Source organism: Symphalangus syndactylus, chromosome 8 (assembly GCF_028878055.3).
Source record: "Symphalangus syndactylus isolate Jambi chromosome 8, NHGRI_mSymSyn1-v2.1_pri, whole genome shotgun sequence".
Taxonomy (NCBI): domain Eukaryota; kingdom Metazoa; phylum Chordata; class Mammalia; order Primates; family Hylobatidae; genus Symphalangus; species Symphalangus syndactylus.
The window spans coordinates 59,250,610-59,273,214 of NC_072430.2; the positions used below are offsets into that span (position 1 = coordinate 59,250,610).

Consider the following 22,605-nt stretch of genomic DNA (forward strand, 5'->3'; position numbering starts at 1 on the left):
GCCCATCCCCAAAAGACAAATACTATGTAATTCCACTTATATGAGGCATCTAAGGTAGTTAAATTCATAGAGACAGAATGCTGGTTCCCAGGGGCTAGCAGGAGGGGAGAATGGAGAGTTTTAAAAAATGGGTATAGAGTTTCAGTTTTACTTGATGGGAAGTTCTGGAGATGGATGGTGCTGATGACATTACGAATATATGGTAGTTAATTCCACTGAATTACATACTTGAAAATGGTTAAGATGGTCAATTCTATGTCATGTGTATATTACCATGATAAAAAAAATTTGGGGAATCAACACAGGTGTGGTTTTGCTTCTTTTCCCTCCATTTTTTGCCTAGTGGTTGACACTGTACATTTTACAATTACTCCAAAGAAATAAGAAGTGAGAAATTGTTTCAGTAAGAGGACTTCCTATTTCTGGCCATCTAGGCTGGCTGGCCTGCCTGTAATGCTGGGCAGCAGGGAGTGCAGCAGGTGGGTATCACATGGGCACTGAGGCAGGATGTGTCGAGTGTGTGTGAATGGAATAAGAGTTCTACTGTCTTCCCTCCCTATGGCACCCACCTAGCTTCCAGAAGGGCCCACATAGCTTCTTTACCCCATCTTCTATCCCTTCGCACATTCCCTTAGTGTCTTCATTCACTTAGTATAGTGTTTTCAAGGTGCATAAAAATTTTATTTTGTAGATGTATCAGAACTTTATTTCTTTTTAGGGCTGAATAATATTCCACTGTATGTCTATACCACATTTTATTTATCAATCAATTGATGGACATTTGGGTTATTTCCACCTTTTGGCTACTGTGGGTAGTGTTGCTATGAACATTCATGTATAAGTATTTGTTTGAGGACCTGTTTTTGGTTCTTGTGAGTATATACCTAATGGTGGAATTGCTGGGTTATATGTCAATATTTTATTTAACTTTTTGAGGAGCAGCTGAGGTTTTTCCACAGCGGCTGCATCATTTTATGTTCCCACCAGCAATGTATGAGGGTTCTAACTTCTCTGCATCCTCACTAACACTTGTAATTTTCTCTTTCTTTTTTTATGGCCTTCCTAGTGGATATGAAGTACTACCTCACTGTGGTTTTGATTTGCATTTCCGTAATGCCTAATGATGTTCAGCATTTTTTCATTCCTTTATTGGCCATTTGTACAAATACTACAATGTGGGTAAACCTTAAGAATATTATGCTGGCCGGGCACGGTGGCTCACGCCTGTAATCCCAGCACTTTGGGAGGCTGAGGTAGGCGGATCACCTGAGGTCAGGAGTTCAAGACCAGCCTGACCAACATGGAGAAACCCTGTCTCTACTAAAAATACAAAAATTAGCTGGGCATGGTGACACATGCCTGTAATCCCAGCTACTGGGGAGGCTGAAGCAGGAGAATCGCTAGAACCTGGGAGGCGGAGGTTGTGGTGAGCTGAGATTGCGCCACTGCACTCCAGCCTGGGCAATAAGAGTGAAACTCCATCTAAAAAAAAAAAAAAAAAAAAAAAGTTATGCCAAGTGAAAGAAGCCAGATCGAAAGGTCATATGTTGTGTGATTCAACTTATATGAAATGTCCAGAACAGGTAAGTCCATACAGACAGAAAGTGAATGAGTGGTTGCCAGGGGCTGGGGAGTGAGGGGGATGGAGAGGGACTGCTTATGGGTCTAGGGTTTTTTTGTGTGTATGTGTGTATTGGTGGGGGGGGGGTGGTGTTGATAAAAATATTTTAGAACTAGATAAAGGTAATGGTTGTATAACATTGTGAAAATGCAAAATGTCACTGAATTGCACACTTTAAAATGGTCAATTTTATGTTATGTGAATTTTGCCTCAATAAATAAAAAACCAAAAACACCTGGTTAGAAGTTGAGCCTGGATTTCTGGTTCCAGCAGCATGGTGGACTGAGTGACTGTGGATTTCTACATCCTGCTACAAACACAGAGAAGTGCTGGATACGTTACAACAAAATTTTTAAATATGCAACTGATCTTGGAAGGAAATCTGTTGCTGTCAGTGGAGGCAACTTGAAGCCTGAGTACTGGCCTCCTGCACTGCAGCCATGGTGTCCTGGCAGGGACACTGGACCAAATATAATGCTGGGATGTTTAACACCAACATGGCATCAAGAGACGTGGCCTTGGCTGGTGGAGGGCAGAGAATGGGAGCTGAAACCCCTGCACAAAGATGACACTCTGGAAAAGCTGCCCCTCGGCGAAAGGAGGTCTGGAAAAGTTACTTGCCAGCAAGGCAGGGGAACATCAAAGGAGCACCTCTGTTTCTGAGGCTCTGAGTGAGAGAGAATAAAAGACACGAAGCCCCAGCCTTGCCTTCTTGATGCAAGAATCCCCAACTCAGAGGTTAACGTACAACCCTGTTCCAGGTGTGTGAAGCTCCTGGTGTGCTCAGCACAAGCAAACAAGAAATGGTTCATTTGTAGTGACACTGCTGCAATTCAGGGTGTACAGGATTCCCATGGGTAAAACACCCTCCATGAAAAATAAGTTCACTTGAAAAATTACAGATCACACAAGGAAACAAATGTTCCAGCAGGAGGGAAAGTAAGTAAATGTAACGAACAGGAGGGGTAGCATCTTAAGAACCTGGCCAAGTGGAAGCATGTTTCCAATGACTAAGGAATGAGGAAGTTGAGATTGGCTGTACTTCTTCATATATAGTTGAACAGTTGCTACCAGGGGTGTGTAACATGCTTGCTTAAGGGATTAAAAAAGGGGAAAGAGAGTCTGGCCTGTTCACCTGCTATCCTATAATGGTCTGTCAAGACCTTTAGGTTTTTTCCTAAGGATCAAGAGCTCAAGGAAACTGTCAAGTAATCCATTTAGATGGCAGAGAAGTTCTGCCTTTGAGCATATTAACTGTAATGCTTTTGATGTATAAAAAGCTGTACATATTTAATGTATACAACTCAATGAGTTTGGGGACAAGTATACACCCCTGAAACTATCACCACCAAAGCCATGAACATATCCCTCACCTCCCAAAGTTTCCTCTTGTCCCCTTTATTATTATTATTTGTTGTAGGAACACTTAACATCTACTGTCTTAGTGGATAAAACATGAGCTAAATTTTCTCAGCACACACACAGGTAACTGTGTAGATGTTAATGGATATGTTATTAGTTTGATTGTGGTGATCATGTTTACCTATATCAAAACACCCAGCTATACGCCTTTAAAAATATTATTTTAACAGAGATAGCCTATGACTTTCAAGACATCACAAAGAGTCACACCAGCCTCTCAATACCAAAAACTAAAGGGAGATGTCCTCCCTGAACATGTAACTAATAGATCTGATGTTCTAAATTAGAAAATGAAACAAAACTTCAGAGGACTCCATCTTCTTCTCCTAGCCATTACCAACTCAGGGTTACAAGTATCTTCTTTAAATAAAACTTGAAACTGCAACTTAAAAAAAAGATCTACCCTTTTAGCAGATTTTAAGTGTACAATACAGTATCATTAGCTATGGGCACTATGCTGTATAATAGATCTCCAGAACTTATTTATCTTACATAACTGAAATTGTCTACTCTTTAATCATCAGTGCTCAGGTGTTCTTAACCAAAGATTTGCCTTAATCTCTCTTGAGTGTGCAGCTTGGCATTTGCCCATTATTGTGAGGAGTGAAGATTATGAACTGGTAAATGGAACTTTTGGAAAACAAACCCTGAAGCTTCCTTGAAAACCACTTTAGTACTTATTTAGCGCTCCACTTCTAATTGATTTCATCTGCTGGCTGAGTCGAGGCACTAGGGAGGTGAGAGCTTCCTGTTGATTAAGTAGAATCATGTCAGAAACTCCAGCTAAGGGCCAATGGCAAACAAGAGACTAGAGCCACTTGTTCAGTAGGCAGTCTTCTATTTACCTTGATCTTATGTTCAAGCCATGGCTTTTTATCAGTGGAAGCCCCCAAATTTATATAAAGGAGAAGAATGCTTGGGGACCTTGTCTTGCTGCTAAAGTGGTTTATCACCTTACATAAAATTGAGAATGAGGAGGGACTGAGGGTAGAGCTGATGGGCTTTATGGTTGCTAAAGCCTTGGTTATATCTCAAGATGGCAAATTTTTGATTCAGCAGATCTGGTAAGCAAGTCACACAAACTTAACTTTGCACTGGAAGCTTGATGATACTGAACTTCAGAAAGCAGTAAACTTTCTGTTAAAAATAAAGTATGAAGGCCACACTATTTTCTTTTTCACCAATGGATTGAAGATCAGGTAGTGCAAATGTGAGAGGAGATCTCATGAGAATGAGAATTTCAGGTCCCCTGAGCATGCACTTGATGCTGCTGGGTGGTAAAATCATAGATCAGAAACCTTGATGCTCAGCAGAAACTTCAAGGGTGCTTAAGTAAAGAGCAGTGATTTTTTTTCTCCACTTCACGATCAAGCATAGGGGGAGGCAAATACTTTTTTTTTTCTCCTCTGGTGAATAATGGGAAGCAATGTTGTATATTATTGCTTTCCTTTTTGGGAAGAAAAAGGAAGACACATTGAGGGATACTTTCTTCCTCATTTGTGTATCATATATTTCCCTATGGTTGAAGTTCATGACAGCCTTCTCATCACAAGAGTTGTGATAATATGGTTTATAGTTTATCAGTATTATTAGCACTAATAAATAACCCTGGCAGTATGTACAGTTGATTGCAGGACTTTCTCTTTGCATCTTCCCACTAGGTATCTACTATCATTATCATTCCTAAACTTGCAATGAACTAAAGACATTCTTAATATTACTTGAAAGGAGAGATTAGGGTATCTGGGCTCTTTGCACCCTTCTTTGTAAATATCAGTGCAGAGCTTTCAGAATTAATTGCTTCTTAGATACACGATTAATGTTCACTTAGCCCTATGCAAAGAAGTGGGTCATTCTATTTATCGGAATCTTGCTGTTCTGTAATTATGTGAAGAGCAAATTATTATAGACAGAGTTTCTGTGTGATTTTGAAGCAGGTAAATTTAGCATCATTAGAGAATAATCTGTAGCTAGAAAAACTCAAGATTCGTTAAAAACATGCAGATAATACTTAAAACTTAGTAAGTTTTGTTATTCTTAAATGTGTTATATAAGTTGGAAAAAACTTCATTTCTTGGGTTAGAAATAGCATTTATGGTTAAATAACAAGAAAGAAAAAGAGCTGGTCTCCATTTATTTCTTGACACTGTAGAAATACCGTAATTGAGATTTAGTTACACATGCTTTGAACAAAGGACTATGCTCTGATATTTCATTTATTTAGGCGGAGCATACATTTCTATTTTCATTGATTAAGATAACAATCAAGTTTCCCACCTTGAAAGATGTGATATTGAAAATTTTTCTATTAAAGAGACTATATTTATAACTCTTTCAAAATTCAATGGGAACTTAAGGAATCTAGCTATGAAGTATATCTTACACAATGCTATATGGGAGTGCTATGTTTTATAAATTCAGGTAGTCTGAAATTCTTCAGTTAGAATTAATTTAGATAAACAGAGATGGCTTCTACCTTGAACTTGGCCAGTTTGCCTGCCTTCCTTATATGCCTCATTCTGTTCATTTTAATGCAGGCCCATTTCATTTTATTGCCCTTCACTTTATTGAACTTTGCAGATACTGCATTTCTTAAAAATTGAGGGTTTGTGGCAACCTGCACTCAACCAGTCTGTTGGTGCAATTTTCCCTATAGCATGGGATCACTCTGTGTCTCTATGTCACATTTTGGTAATTCTCTTGATATTTCAGGCTTTTTCATTATTATTATATCTATTATGGTGATCTGTGATCAGTGGTCTTTAATGTTACTACTGTAATAATTTTGGGGTGCCACCAACAGCATCCATATGAGATGGTGACCTTAATTGATAAAGGTTGTGTGTGTTCTGACTGTTCTGCTGACTGCCTATTCCCTAATCACTGTCCCGCTCTTCAGGCCTACCTATTCCCTGAGACAAAACGATATTGAAATTAATGCAATTAAAAGCCCTGCAATGGCCTCTAAGTGTTCAAGTGAAAGAAAGAGACACATATCTCTCACTTTAAAGCAAAGGCTATAAATGTTAAGCTTAGTGGGGAAGGCATGTTGAAAGTTAAGATAGTCCAAAAGCTAGGCCTCTTGCACCATTTAGCCAAGTTGTGAATGTAGAGGAAAAGTTCTTGAAGAAAATTAATAATGCTACTCTAGTGCACACACAAATGATAAGAGACAGAAACAACCTGACTGCTGATGTGGAGAGAATTATAGTGGCCTGGGTAGAAGATCTAATCAGCCACAACATTCCCTTAAGCCAAAGTCTATTCCAGAGGAAGACCCTAACTCTCTTAAATTCTATGAAGGCTGAGAGAAGTGAGGAAGCTGCAGAAGAAAAGTTGGAAGCTAGCACAGGTTGGTTCATGAGGCTTAAGAAGTTGCCTACATAATATAAAAGTGCAAAGGGAAGTAGAAGCTGCAGCAAGTTATGCGGAAGATCTAGTAGCTAAGATCATTGATGAAGGTGGGTATGCTAAACCACAGGTTTTCATTGTAGATGAAACAATCTTATATTGAAAGATGTTATCTAGGACTTCTGTAGCAAGAGAGAAATCAGTACCTGGCTTCAAAGCTTCAAAAGACAGGCTGACTCTGTTGTTAGGGGCTAATGCCACTGGTGACTTTAACTTGAAGTCAGTGCTCATTGGCTATTCCTAAAATCCTAGGGCCCTTAAGAATTATGCTAAATCTACTCTGCCTGTGCTCTATAAATGGAACAACAAAGCCTGGATGACAGCACATCTGTTTACAGCGTGTTTTACTGAATATTTTAAGCCCACTGTTGAGACCTACTCTCAGAAAAAAAAATTCAAATTATTACTACTGCTCATTGACCATGTACCTAGTTACCCAAGAACTCTGATGGAGATGTACAAGGAGATTAATGTTGTTTTTATGCCTACTAATACAACGTCTATTCTGCAGTTCATGGATCAAGGAATAATTTTGACCTTCATGTCTTATTATTTAAGAAATACATTTCATAAGGCTATAACTGCCATACATAATGATTCATGATGGATCCGGCCAAAGTAAGTTGTAAACCTTCTGGAAAGGATTCATCTTTCTAGATGCCATTCAGAACATTCATGATTCATGGGAAGAGGACAAGTGATAATTAACAGGAGTTTGGAAGAAGTTGATTCTAACCCTTATGGATGACGTTGAGGGGTTTAAGACTTCATTGGAGGAGGTAACTGCATATGTGTTAGTAATAGAAAGGGAATTAGAATTATAAATGGAGCCTGAAGATGTGACCGAATTGCTGCAGTCTCATGATAAGACTTAAATGGGTGAAAAGTTGCTTCTTATGGATGAGCGAAGAAAGTGGTTTCTTGAGATAGAATTTACTCCTGGTGTGAACAGTGTTGAAATGACAACAAAGGACTTAAAATATTACAAGAACTTAGCTCACCAAGCAGTGGCAGGGTTTGAGAGGATTAACTCTAATTTTGAAAGAATTTCCATTCTGGGTGAAATGCTTTCAAACAGTATTGCATATATAGAGAAATCCTTCATAAAATGAAGACTCATTCAATACAGCAAACTTCATTGTTGTTTTATTTTAAGACATTGACACAGCTACCCCTGCCTTCAGCAACCACCACCTGATTAGTCAGCAGCCATCAGCATTGAGGAAGACTCTCCATCCAGCAAAAATAGTCTGTGAAGTCTCAGATGATCATTAGTATTTTTTGGTAATAAAGTATTTTTAGTTAAAGTATGGATGTGTTTATTTAGACATAATGCAATCTCACGTTTACTAGACTATACTATAGTGCAAATATAACTTTTACAGACACTGGGAAACCAAAAAATTTGTGTGACATATCTTATTGCAGCGTTTGCTTTATGATGGTGGTCTGGAACTGAACCTACACTATCTCCAAGGTATGTCTATGGTTTGTTTTAATGTATGAAATGAATCAAATTGGTATGGCAAAGAGCCAGCTTGCCTATGTGATGACTGAATTAGACTGGTGTCTTAGTTTGAGCTCTCCCTAAAAGTAGACCCTGTGACAGGATTGGGTATAAGGAATTTATTTGGGAGGTGATCCCAGGAAGTATGGAAGTATAGAGAGGGAGTGAGGAAGTGAGTGGGGGAGGGTGGAAAGCCAATCAATAGAGGAGATGCTAATGAGTGGATTACTCTAGAGCTCCTTGCTGCTGGGGATTCTCTGGGAAGATGTGTAGAACACATGTCAGAAATGAGGAAAACTGGGGGATTTACCTGATGTAATGAGGCAGAATAGTGGCTTCCCCAAAAGATGTCTACCTCTTAATCCCTGGAACATGGGGATATGTTACCTTACATGGCAAGAGCTACTTAGCAGATGTGATTGAGTTAAGGACCTGGAGATGGGGAGATTGTCACAACCGTCTTTCTGAGAGAGAATTAGGAGGGTTAGAGTCAAAGAAGAAAATATGACAGTGGGAGGCAGAGTTTGGAGGGTGGGGGTGGGGACAGAGAGAGAAAGAGAGAGAGAGAGAGTTGAAGATGTTATGCAGTTGACTTTGAAGATGGAGGAATAGGCCATGAGCCAAGGATTGCCTGTGGATTCTAGAAGCTGGAAAAGGCAAGGAAACAGATTCTCTCCTAGAGCCTCTGGAAGGAACTAACCCTGTTGACACCTTGACTTTAGGCCATGAGTCTGATTTTTGGCCTGTCTGCCTCCAGAAATATAAGATAACAAGTGTGTGTTGCTTTATTCCACTATGTTTGTGGTATTGTTATAGTAGCTTTAGGAAACTACTGTGCTATACCAGTGTATTGATATACTTGCAGCCCTCCTTGGTTGCAGATGGCTCCTAGGGTGATACCTCCTCTGTGTTTCTGGCCAACCCACTGAAGGCTCTGTGGCTAGGGGACACCTCAGGCTCTGATCCTCAAGCCTGCGTGGAATGAAAGCAGTCTGCAGGACACCTCTTCAGTGGGCCAGGGCACATGGGTGGAACACAATGGACTTAGCTGAACCTGAACAAAGGTTTTGTTTGATCAATGAAATGTGAAAATGTCCTCATAAATGCTTGGAACGAGCTCTTCTGGGTTGTTTCATATGAACAGTCCAGGTTTCTGAGCCTCTCTGACCATTCCCTACCTGTCTCTTCTCCTGGCCCTTTCTCCTCTGGCTGTTCTGTAAATGTTGGGGAACCGGGATTATGATCTTAACCTCCAGTCTCACTCTGTGATGGATAATTTTTTGTGTCAACTTGACTGGACCATGGATGCCCAGGCATTTGATCAAACTCTACATTGGTCGTGTTTGTGAGGGTGTTTCTGGATGAGATTAACATTTTGTATTTGTCCATTTTTATACTGCTATGAGGAAATACCCGAGACAGTGCAACTTATAAAGAAAAAGGTTTAATGGACTCAGTTCCACATGGCTGGGGAGGCCTCACAATCATGGCAGAAGGCTAAGAAAGAGCAAAGGCACATCCTACATGGCAGCAGGCAAGAGAGCATGCGCAGGGGAATGGCCCTTTATAAAACCAAAGGATCTTAATCACTATCATGAGAACAGCATGGGAAAAACCCAACCCCATGATTCAATTATCTCCCACCAGGTGCCTCCAAAGACATGTGAGGATTGTGGCAGTTACAATTCAAGATGAAACTTGGGTGAGGACACTGCCAAACCATATTGCATTTGAATCTGTAGACTGGGTCAATACCCTCCTAATGTGGGTAGGCTTCATCCAATCCATTGAAGGCCTAAATGGAGCAATAAGTCCAACTGCCCTGTGAAAAGGGGCAGTTCCTCCTGCCTGACAGCCTGAAAACTGAGACATTGTTTGTTTCCCTCTGCCTTTGGGCATGAAACACCAGCTCTTCCCGAGTTTTGAGCCTGCAGGCTTTTGGACTACATCAGCTTTCCTGGTTCTCAGGCCTTTGGACTCAGGCTGGAACTAAACCAGTGGCTCTCGTAGATCTCCAGTTTACAGGCAGTAGATCTTGGAAAGTCTCAGTTTTCATTATCACATGAGCCAATGCCTTGTAATAAATCATTCTCTCTCTCTTCAGCATTGCTCATTCTGAGTTTTAAGGTTCACCCTAAGATTTCTGCCACTCAGTTGGCTGTTGCCCAATGGAGAGCTAAGGATGCTGCTACCCTGGCACATAGGACTGAGTTGGAAAAGTCCTTGGAGAACATGGAACTAAGAGATCCAGTTTATTTCCTCTGAATGAGAAAGACATATACAAATACAGTCCCCTCACCCCACACACACCACAGACAGGAAGAGAGAGAGACAGGGAGAGAAAGATAATAGAGCAACGGAACCAGGCAGACATCCAGACACAGAGTCAGAGAGAAAGAGAAAAGGAGAGGGAGAGAAAGGACAGACAGACAGAAATCACAATGTGATATGCAGAGACACAATGAGAGACAGAGACAGAGGGAGACACATACAGAGGCAGAAAGAGAAGCACATTTGTCAGAGAGAGGGAACATAGAGGAGAAGGTAAAGGAGTCAGAATACCAGGGAGCTAATACACGCCGCCCCCCAGCTTGAGTATCCCCCATCTCCAGAACTCAGGAAAGCCCCGTGGGCTGTGATAAGGTCTCCTTGGCCCACCTGCCCTCACCCCTCCCCAGAGTGACCCATGGGTATACTGAACAGGCTTTAGAGCCATAAAGGTCTGAGTTCCAATTCCAGATCAGCTGCTCTTTAGCTGTGTGACTCTGAGCACTACTTGAGCTTCATTTTCTTCATCCGTAAAATAGGGGATAATAATATCTACCTTGCAAAATTTTTGTGAGGTGTTCAACAAATCTTAATTATTATTTCAGACAAATGCTGGATCTCTTCTGGCTCCCATCCCTTCCCCTTTAGTAAAAGGGAATTTATGCATATATCTGGGATAAATATAGTCCATAAAACTTTGTTACTGGAAATAAATGAAAATTAAACATACTCCTCTAAATAAACAGTTTGGGATACTTTTCAGCCACAGCTCATGAAAACCAATCAGACTTGCAATTGGTAGGATGCATGGAAATGTTATTTTATTTTTTTAAATTATATTATATATATGTATATATATACATATATATGTATATATACATGTATATATATATACATATATATATATATACATGTATATATATATACATATATATATATATACACACACATATATATATATATATATATTTTTTTTTTTTTTTTTTTTGAGACGGAGTCTTTCTCTGTCCCCCAGGCTGGAGTGCAGTGGCACAATCTCGGCTCACTGCAAGCTCCGCCTCCCGGGTTCACGCCATTCTCCTGCCTCAGCCTCCCGAGTAGCTGGGACTACAGGCGCCCGCCAACACGCCCGGCTAATTTTTTGTATTTTTAGTAGAGACGGGGTTTCACCGTGTTAGCCAGGATGGTCTCGATCTCCTGACCTCGTGATCCGCCCACTTCGGCCTCCCAAAGTGCTGGGATTACAGGCTTGAGCCACCGCGCCCGGCCTATATATATATTTTTTGAGACAGGGTCTCGCTCTGTCACCTAGGCTGGAGTGCTATGGCACGATCTTGGCTCACTGCAACCTCTGCCTCCCGGGTTCAAGTGATTCTCCTGCCTCAGTTACCTGAGTACCTGGGACTACAGGCGCATGCCACCACACTCGGCTAATTTTTGTATTTTTAGTAGAGACAGGGTTTCACCTTGTTGGCCAGGATGGTGGAAATGTTATTTTATCTGCAGCTGCATCTTTGATCTTTGCACCCTTTTTGTTCAGCAGAAAAACTAGGAGAGTGACAAGTTGCTACACCTGGGACTCATATACACAAGAGGGCGCTGGCAAGCATGAGAGAGGATCTGTTTTTAATAACCCATGACTACCTTTTTTATAAAAAAATTAGTTTTTAATTGACAAATAAAAATCGTATATATTTATCAACATGACAATTGAAATCCAAAACAACCTGCTGTTTTGAAACATGTATACCTCGTAGAAAGGCTAAATCAAGCTAATAACATACTTAGTCTTACCTCACATACTTAGCATTTTTGTGGTAAGAACACTTAAAATCTACTCTCTTAGCAATTTTCAAGAATACAATACGTTGCGATTAACAGTAGTTATGTGTTGTACAATAGATCTCTTGAACTTATTCCTCCTATCTATATCCTTTGACTAATATCTCTCCAACGTGACCCCCTCCTACACCTGGTAACCACCATACTCTGCTTCTGTGAGTTATACTTTTTCAGATTCTACATATAAGTGAGATCGTGCGATATTTGTCTTTCTGTGCCTAGCTTATTTTACTTAACATAATGTCCTCCAGGCTCATCCATGTTGCTGCAAATGATATGATTTTATTTTTTTATGGCTGAATAATATTCCACTGTGTTTATATATAGTACCACATTTTCTTTATTCATGTGTTGACTGGCACTTAAATTGATTCTGTATCTTGAGTATTGTGAATAGTGCTGCAGTGAACATGAGAGAGCAGATATCTCTTCAACATACTGATTTAATTTCCTTTGAATATGTGCCCAGTAGTGGGATTGCAGGATCACATGACAGTTCTATTTTAATTTTTTGAGGAACCTCCATACTGTTTTCCATATGGCTGTACCAATGTACATTGCCACCAACAGTGTACAGGGATTTCCTTTTCTTTACATCCTGCCAAACCTTGTTATCTTTTGTCTTTTTGATAATAGCCTTTTTAATAGGTGTGAATTGATACCTCATTGTACATTTAATTTGCTTATCACTGATAGGTAAATTAATTAGTGATGCTGAACATTTTTCATGTACTTTTTGGCCATTTGTATGTCTTTTTTTTTGAGAAATGTCTATTCAGTCCTTCCCCCATATTTGTTTTCTTGCTATTCAGTTGTATGAGTTCATTATATATTTTGGGTATTGACCCCTTATCAGATATATAGTTTGCAAATATTTTCTCCCCTTCTATAGCTTGTCTTTTCACTCTGTTGGTTGTCTCCTTGGCTATATGGAAGCTTTTTAGTTTGATAAAATCCCAGTTGTCTATTTTTGTTTTTGTTTCCTGTGCTTTTGGAGTGATAGCCAAAAAATCATTGCCATGTCCAATGTCATAAAGCTTTTCCCCTTTATTATCTTCTAGTAGATTTATAATTTCAGGTCTTATATTTAAGTTTTAATTCATTTTGAGTTGATTTTTGTATATGGTGTGAAATGAGGCTCTAAGTTTATTCTTTTGCATGTGGATATCCAGTTTTCACAAAACAATTTATTAAAGAGACTGTCCTTTCCCCATTGTGTGTTCTTAGCACCTTTGTTGAAAATCAATTGATGGTAAATGCATGAATTTATTTCTGGGCTCTCGACTCTGTTCCATTGGTCTACGTATCTGTTTTTATGCCAATGCCATGCTGTTTTGGTTATGTAATATATTTTGAAGTTAGGTACGTTGATGCCTCCAGCTTTGTTTGTTGTTGTTGTTCAAGATTGCTTTGGCTATTTTGTGGTCTTTTGTGGTTCCATACAAATTTTAAGATCGTTTTTCTGTATTTCTGTGAAAAGTGTCATTGGGATTTTGGTAGAGATTGCATTGAATATGTAGATGGTTTTAGATTATATGGACATTTAAACAATATTAATCTAGTCTATGAACATGGAGTATCTTTCCATTTATTTGTGTCTTCTTCAATCTCTTTCATCAATGTTTTATAGATTTTAGTGAACAAGTCTTTCACCTCCTTGATTAAATTTATGCATAAGTATTTTTTTTGTAGCTAATGTGAATGGAATTGTTTTCCTGATTTCTGTTTCAGGTAATTCGTTGGTAGGATATAGAAATGCTTCATTTGTGCATGTTGATTTTGTATCCTGCAAGTTTACTGAATTTGTTTATAACTTCTAACCATTTTTTGGTGGAGTTTTTAATTTTATAGTTTTATATAAATAAGATTATGTCATCTGCAAACAGCGACAATTAAATTCTTTCTTTTGTTATTTTGAGACAGGGTCTTGGTCTGTTGCCAAGGCTGGAGTGCAGTGGCATGAACACGGCTCACCACAGCCTCAACCTCCTGGGCTCAAGCAGTCCTCTCACCTCAGCCTCCCCAGTAGCTGAGACTACAGGTGTGCCACCACACCCAGCTAATTTCTGTATTTTTTGTAGAGATAAGATTTTGCTATGTTGCCCAGGCTGGTCTTGAACTCCTGGGCTCAAGTGAGCCACCCGCCTCAGCCTCCTGAAGTGCTGGGATTACAGGTGTGAGCCACTGTGCCCAGCCAAAGTTCTTCCTTTATAATTTGGATTGCTTTTATTTGTTCTCCTACCTAATTGCTCTGGCCAGGACTCCACTGCTAAGTTGAATATAAGTGGCAAGAGTGAGCATCCTTGTCTTGTTCCTGATCTTAGAGGAAAAGACCTCAACTTTTCACCATTTAGTATAATACTAGCTGTGGGCTTGTTATATATGACCTTTATTCATGCCTACTTTCTTTTCTGTGTACCTTTCTCCCTACTAGAAGGAGACCAGAGGCCTTATCATAGCACTGTGCTCTTGGATTTGCATTAAATAAAATTTCAAGAAAGATAACAAAACAGTGGGATTAGAGTGAATCTGTAGCTGTGGGCTGAGCTGTGAGCCAAGTGGAAAGGCTCTAACTTCTTGTATTCACTATCAGCAATCTACTATCAACTTTAATTTGTAAAGGTTTATGGAATTTTGGGCGTTTTGTTGTAAAATGTGTTTTTTTCTTAATTTAAAAGTAGTGAGAAATTGTGATTTGCTAAATCCTAAAAATACAGAGAATAAAAGAAAAATCACCCATAATTCTACCACCCAATTAATCAATCAACTGAATTGATTAATTCAGTTGACATTTTGATGTGCATTGTTCAAATTTTACACATAATATTTTTTATCTACAAACTCAGGCTCACATTATACTACACTGTTTTTTTTCCTTTGCAATGTATAAGTTGAACAACATCTTGCCATTAAGTATTTTAAAAATAATTTTATTTTCATATAATACCTGTAGACATAACCTAAGGTTTTGTTTTCCCTTGAGTGTTTAAACCAATCCTGTTTTGTTGGATATTAATATTGTTTACATGCTCCTTTTTATTATAAATATTTTGTGAACATGATTTAAACAAAATTTTTGTGCATATTCATGGTTAATCCTTTAAGATACATGTCTTCTATAACTGGAGCTTTGTATAAAACATTTTAACCTTAATAAAGCTTTTGATATGGATTGCAAATCTCCCCTCCACCTCTGTACCTTTGAAAAGCTGTATCCGTTCATACTTCTTTAATTACTGTGATGTTTGTCTATTTTTTAAAAATTGCAGTTGTCAGTTTTCCTGTTTATAAATAATCATCTTTAAATGTTTTTAAATTTCAATTTCAATTTTATTTTTTTCTGTAGAGACAGGAATCTCGCTATGTTGCCTAGACTGGTCTCAAGCAGTCTGCCTGCCTTGGCCTCCCGAAGTGCTGGGATTACAAGCATGTGCCAGTGTGTCTGGCCATCATCTTTTTTTTTTTTAACTAAAAATATTTCTTTATAATTTTCTTTCTTCTTGCATTGCATTCTCTTATCATTTTCTACTCCTTAAGTTTTAAAATGTTCATTGCATAAAATTTATATTTATTGCCACTTGAATGTTTTACCGAAAACTGTTCACAGGATCCTCATGAATGAGAATCATGCTTACTCAAAGATTGTGAACTCACTTAAATAAATATTTTCTGAAAGAAGGAAAAATACGTATTAAGCACCTGAGTGTTCAATACTATGCAGAGGACCCTGGCGGATATCTGAGAAGCACAAGGCATGGCACTCTGGGATCTCATGTTCTTAGATGGGGAAACGTCATCAAGCTCACAGTCTAAGAATAGTGTTTCCTCAAACTTTTTAGACCTATGCCCACCAGAATACTTACTCACTGTGCTCCCCCTCCAGCCAAGAATATTTTGCCTGGCTTTCCCACTCTGTCTTATGAATTACTGAACTAGATCAATGGAACATGCTCCTTCAGATATCTGTGCACATGTAAATATCTTGCACTGATGTTCCTTCTTGCCTTCAGTGGAGAATTTCTTCATTAGATAATCATCCAAAGTAGGACTCTGTGAAATTTACTCTAAGAACCTTAGATGTGGACAGTTTACCAGTGAAGCCTGGCTTGATAAGGCCTAAGTTAAAATGCTTCTCTTGGCGATGAGTTTCCTACAGTACACAAGCCTATCAGTGCTTTGGACCCTGGGTTGGTCTTTGCCTCCTTTTCCTCTTCTCCAGGCTATCCCTATCCTGCACCATCTTGCCTCCTCCACTGGGTGCTCATATTAACATTCCTGCCTCCACCTCTCTTTTGATTTGCCCCATTTATTGTATAATACCCAACTGAGTCCCTGATTGCAAGCATCTTCCTTCAAAGGTTGGTGAGTTCTGCCTTGCACTCTAGCAACTGGCTTTCCTCCTCTGTTCTTCACTCTTTCAGTCCCTACATTGCTGCTTGTCATCCACTTCTTATCATAGACTTGGTGGCCTAACCCCTTTCTCACTGGAATTAGGTCTTATAACTTCTGCTGACCCACTTTAGAGCATAATGCCTGATCAAACACAATGTACGTAATAAATATTTGTTGAATGAACAAATGGAAACATTATCTTTCTTCTATTTAAATATGTGTCATGGGCTTAAGTGAGACGTATTTACAAAATACTCATATTTTACTTACCTTTCTTCCCCTCCTGCCCTAGATTTCTGTACTAAACACTTTGCATTTGTTATTTCTAATCGTCACAACAATCTTGCAAGACAGATGTTGCCATCTCTCTATATAAGGAAGCTGTGGGTCTGGAGTTTCTCCAAATTCACTCAGTGAGTCAGTGGTGGATCTTACTTCTCCATGGAACCACTCCTAGAATCACTAACCCCTGACCTTATTCTTGAGGTTCCTAGACTTTCTTCTTCTGACCTCCCCGTGACCCTGCTCTTATCCTGATTGATCACCACCATCTTTGTGTGAATCCTTTTGAGACAGAGGGAGCTAGGAGGGAAGGACAAGAGAGAGGTCTTGACAAGGGCTCTACATGAGAGATTAAAGCCAGGACCTGAGGGAGGTAGAAGGGCCAAAGTAGCTTCACATTTTCAACTTGAAGGAGCAGAAGAGTGGTAGTATCACCAAAAGAAATTGGTAGTTCGAAAGTCTTACTTCTGGGTTTTAAAATCAGGTTTGAGTTCCAATGACTTTATTTTTTTTATTTTTTTTTATTTTTTGAGGTGGAGTCTTGCTCTGTTGCCCAGGCTGGAGTGCAGCAGTGTGACCTTGGCTCACCGCAACCTCTGCCTTCTGGGTTCAAGTGATTCTCCTACCTCAGTCGCCTGAGTAGCTGCGATTACAGGTGTCTGCCACTACGCCTTGCTAATTTTTTTGTATTTTTAGTAGAGATGGGGTTTCACCTTGTTGGCCAGGCTGGTCTTGAACTTCACCTGCCTCTGCCTCTCCAAGTGCTGGGATTACAGGTGTGAGCCACTGTGCTCGGCCCCAATGACACCTTACTCTCTGGTTAACCATGAGCAAGTCTCTTAGCTTCCCTTAAGACCCAGTTTCCTCATCTTTTCCCTGAGCATAATCTGACCTGACTCTCATGTTTGTCATCGGTTTGCTGTTCAAGTGATGCAATGCATGTGGCATGCTTTGTAAAGGGTGGAGCTGTGTGCATGCTAGCCATCATCAGTATTTTCAGATATATTATTACTAGAGTCAGATTGTAAATGGAGGCACCGACTTCTTGGTTAAAGTATATCTATGCCAGGGGCCAGCAAACTGTAGTCCATGGCCCATATGTAGCCTGCTGCCTGCTTTTATATGGCTCCTGAGCAAAGAATGCTTTTTACATTTTAATAGGGTTGAAAAAAATCAAAAGAAAAATATTTATGACATTTGAAGATTACATGAAATTAAAATTTTAATATCCATAAATAAAGTTTATTGGAGCATAGCTGAACCTATTTATTTATGTATTGTCTATGGCCACTTTTGTGTTATACAAGATCAGAGTTGAATAGTTGTGACAGAGACTATACACTCTGCAAAACCTGAGATATTAACTATCCGACTCTTCATAATAAAAGTTTTCCACTCTGTTTCCTTCCTTCCTATCTGTTGAAGCTTCTGAAAAGCAGAGAAAATTTCAGGAAATCTTAAAAGTTTTTTTTACACTTATTTCTTTTGTTTGATAATAAAGGTAAAATGAATATATTTGTCTTTTTTTCCTCCTTTCTGATGCTTTTAAGAGTAAATCTTCATTCAATGTTGAAACATTATTATGACTTAGAAAGGTAATTAAGGGTAAAAAACCACCAACAAACTCAAACTAACCTTAACATGGCCATTCTAACACATATTACAAAAATGAAATTGATGCTTCCTTCTACTCTTGGCTTATTTATGTATTCCCAAATGGCTGTAACTATGGTCTACATAAGATTTCATAGTTGATCAGCCTTTTTCAGTTGGCTTTGTGAATATTACTTGGTCATTGCTTTTATTTTTCGTAGTGGTTGTATTGCTATAGAATGATACAGTTCACAAGTTATATGTCTTTCAGAAATACTTCTTGTTCTTGCCTTTCATCCAATCCTTGCTTCTTCAAATATGGTTGCAAACGCTTCTCTTTGGAGCCAGCTCTAGGCAACCTGGGCTTGCTTATTTTCCCTTCCTCCCTTAATCTCTGCCCTCTGATATTGATTCAAGTGCAGCATTCCCACTGAGCTTACAAACTGAGAAAGATGAGAAATAAAGCCAAAGAAAAAGTGTCAGAGAATAAATGAACTTGATATTTTAAAGGTGATTTTTGCTTTGCCCACACCTCCCCACTAATCATTCAATAATAATAGAAAAAACATTTAGCAAACAAAAATATTCTCCATTTATGTAATAATGATATGAGGGATGTTTGTGCTCTCCGTTGCATTTCTAAATAAGTAGAAATAAAAATAAAGCCATTATTGTCATTATATTATACTGTTAATCCTTTTACTGTATTTAATACAAAAAACTCTTTAATTTGTCAAATTAACTTAATACCATGAATTATAAGTAAAAGATGGTTATTTACATTTTATTATCTTATTTTTTTCCTAGTGAGAAGCTGGATGGAAAAATTAAAAGACAAGGTAAGAAAAGTGTTTTCTTCCATTGGATGATTTTTAGGGGCATATAGCTTTATTAAGCAAAAGATCTTCAGAGTAGTGGAGCTTTAGTTTATTATTCTGATTCTGGTAATGAATCTAAAGATTCAGGGCCACTTGCAGTACCCTGCAAAAAAAGAAGGCCTTCCCTTTAAATCCCTTCTTTTAGAACACAGGAGACACCTTATTCTTTGGAGCACCATTCACTGTTATAAAAGTATAAGAATTTACCTTGTTTGATATGCTCCACAGAATATTATCGTTGACATATCAAGGTGAAGTTTCTTTCCAGGAATTTCAGGATTGTCATCCCATTCCATCTGGCTTTTTTTTTTTTTTTTTTCTAATATGAGACTCTCTAGGTGTGTAGTTTATCACAGTGCTGTCACTTACTAGGTATTGATGAGCTTACCTGTCTGGAATGGCCAACTATAGATAAAGATTTTCTTTTTTTGCATTAATTCTGCCATCTACATAGTGATTGACAATGTTAACTTCCAGGTTGATATTGTTCATTTTCTTTTGATTTTCAATCCTCTCCAAGTTTTCACTTTTGGTTACTTGGTAATTTTAAACTGAATTACTCATAAAGATATTGATGGAGTCCTGAATTCCTTGTTGTAGCCAGTGTCAGATCCCATTATTACAGCCCAGCTCAGGTTTCACTGGGATTTCAGCTAAATGGAAATCTTTTCAGTGGTCAGATATTGAGTTACCTTCAATTCACCAGTCTCAATATATTTCTATTGATGGCATTCCATATCTTTTTTATTACCTGCAGTCAATTTCCCTCATATTTGAATTATTAATATTATTTTGCTACAGCTTAATATTAAAGAATATGACATTCAATTGCAAATAAATTTATATAATTATATTAATTCTTCTTACTATTTCTGCTTCTCAGTAAAATTTGGCACAGATAGTTTTTTTTTGTTTGTTTTTTTTGAGACGGAGTCTTGCTCTGTCCCCCAGGCTGGGGTGCAGTGGCGCGATCTCGGCTCACTGCAAGCTCCGCCTCCTAGGGTTCACACCATTCTCCTGCCTCAGCCTCCCGAGTAGCTGGGACTACAGGTGCCCGCCACCTCGCCCAGCTAATTTTTTGTATTTTTAGTAGAGACAGGGTTTCACTGTGTTAGCCAGGATGGTCTCGATCTCCTGACCTCGTGATCTGACCGCCTCGGCCTCCCAAAGTTGGCACAGATAGTTTTTGAGAATGAGACTATTTTGTGTTCATATAAATTAAAAGTGACATTGAAAAATTTTAAGCCTGTTGAGGTCAATGGAGGCCATTTTGGTATTTGTAATGGGTCCAATTGTGAAGAGAGGTGGGCTGTGATCAGATGGACTGAGAAAAACTTGGGGAGAAGAAAAGCTCAAAAGTTTAGAACTAGATATATTTACATTGGTAGTGTTTCTTGTTATTTTTCAGGGAAAAATATGATGCAATGAAAATTAAAAAGAATTTGTTATGTTAACCTAGGAATTCATGTATCATTGTTTCCACAGAAAGTATCCTGAGTTATTTAAGAAAGGGACCAAAAAAAAAAAGGCTTAAGAAAATAAATTTTGGCATGTAAACAGTTTTGAAATTTGATATTGTTAAATTTCTTATCTGTATGTATATATAGCTTTATCATTCCCTAAAAAAGTCTGTACAGCTTTAGAGAAAGGCTATATTTTTTTATTCCTATGAACCCTTTATTCTTTTTTTTTATCATTTTGGTATATATTCAATGAAGTAACATATTTTATAACACATTCTTTTGTCTGGGGATTCTTTTTTTATTTTATTTTATTTTATTATTACACTTTAGGTTTTAGGGTACATGTGCACAATGTGCAGGTTTGTTACATATGTATCCGTGTGCCATGTTGATTTCCTGCACCCATTAACTCGTCATTTAGCATTAGATATATCTCCTAATGCTGTCCCTCCCCCCTCTCCCAACCCCACAACAGTCCCCGGAGTGTGATGTTCCCCTTCCTGTGTCCATGAGTTCTCATTGTTCAATTCCCATCTATGAGTGAGAACATGCGGTGTTTGGTTTTTTGTCCTTGCGATAGTTTACTGAGATAAAAAATCAGGAAACAACAGGTGCTGGAGAGGATGTGGAGAAATAGGAACTCTTTTACACTGTTGGTGGGACTGTAAACTAGTTCAACCATTGTGGAAGTCAGTGTGGCGATTCCTCAGGGATCTAGAACTAGAAATACCATTTGACCCAGCCATCCCATTACTGGGTATATACCCAAAGAACTATAAATCATGCTGCTATAAAGACACATGCACACGTATGTTTATTGCGGCACTATTCACAATAGCAAAGACTTGGAACCAACCCAAATGTCCAACAATGATAGACTGGATTAAGAAAATGTGGCACATATACACCATGGAATACTATGCAGCCATAAAAAATGATGAGTTCATGTCCTTTGTAGGGACATGGATGAAACTGGAAAACATCATTCTCAGTAAACTATTGCAAGGACAATGAACCCTTTATTCTTATCTTGTCTCAAAATCTTGGTACCTTTTTCTTGCTCCTTTTCATCAAGAGAAATAATTTTGTATGTGACCCCTAGTTTTCTGGCTTATTTTGAAGTTTTTCCAGCTTTCTCATCACTTTCTTCTGTAGTATTTTTTTCAGTATATTTTATTTATTTATTTATTTATTTATTTTTTTTTAATTATACTTTAGGGTTTTAAGGTACATGTGCACAATGTGCAGGTTTGTTACATATGTATCCATGTGCCATGTTGATTTCCTGCACCCATTAACTCGTCATTTAGCATTAGGTGTATCTCCTAATGCTGTCCCTCCCCCCTCCCCCCACCCCACAACAGTCCCCAGAGCGTGATGTTCCCCTTCCTGTGTCCATGAGTTCTCATTGTTCAATTCCCACCTATGAGTGAGAACATGCAGTGTTTGGTTTTTTGTCCTTGCGATAGTTTACTGAGAATGATGTTTTCCAGTTTCATCCATGTCCCTACAAAGGACACGAACTCATCATTTTTTATGGCTGCATAGTATTCCATGGTGTATATGTGCCACATTTTCTTAATCCAGTCTATCGTTGTTGGACATTTGGGTTGGTTCCAACTCTTTGCTATTGTGAATAGTGCCGCAATAAACATACGTGTGCATGTGTCTTTATAGCAGCATGATTTATAGTCCTTTGGGTATAAACCCAGTAATGGGATGGCTGGGTCAAATGGTATTTCTAGTTCTAGATCCCTGAGGAATCGCCACACTGACTTCCACAATGGTTGAACTAGTTTACAGTCCCACCAACAGTGTAAAAGTGTTCCTATTTCTCCACATCCTCTCCAGCACCTGTTGTTTCCTGATTTTTTAATGATGGCCATTCTAACTGGTGTGAGATGGTATCTCACTGCGGTTTTGATT

The 22,605-nt window shown here is 38.6% G+C and overlaps 1 protein-coding gene and 1 pseudogene across 4 annotated transcripts in view; one reads left to right on the top strand and one right to left on the bottom strand.

The window, feature by feature from the left end:
* Positions 1-22,605, top strand: part of ARMH4 (armadillo like helical domain containing 4) — a 210,824-nt gene that overhangs the window by 170,146 nt on the left and 18,073 nt on the right. For all 4 annotated transcript variants that reach the window (XM_055289237.2, XM_055289239.2, XM_055289238.2 and 1 more), the window contains one exon: positions 19,146-19,177. In XM_055289237.2, coding sequence (XP_055145212.1) covers positions 19,146-19,177 — 32 coding nt within the window. The remainder of the gene's footprint in view (positions 1-19,145; positions 19,178-22,605) is intronic.
* LOC129487840 (ubiquitin-like) overlaps positions 1-22,605 on the bottom strand; it is a 401,690-nt pseudogene that overhangs the window by 111,490 nt on the left and 267,595 nt on the right.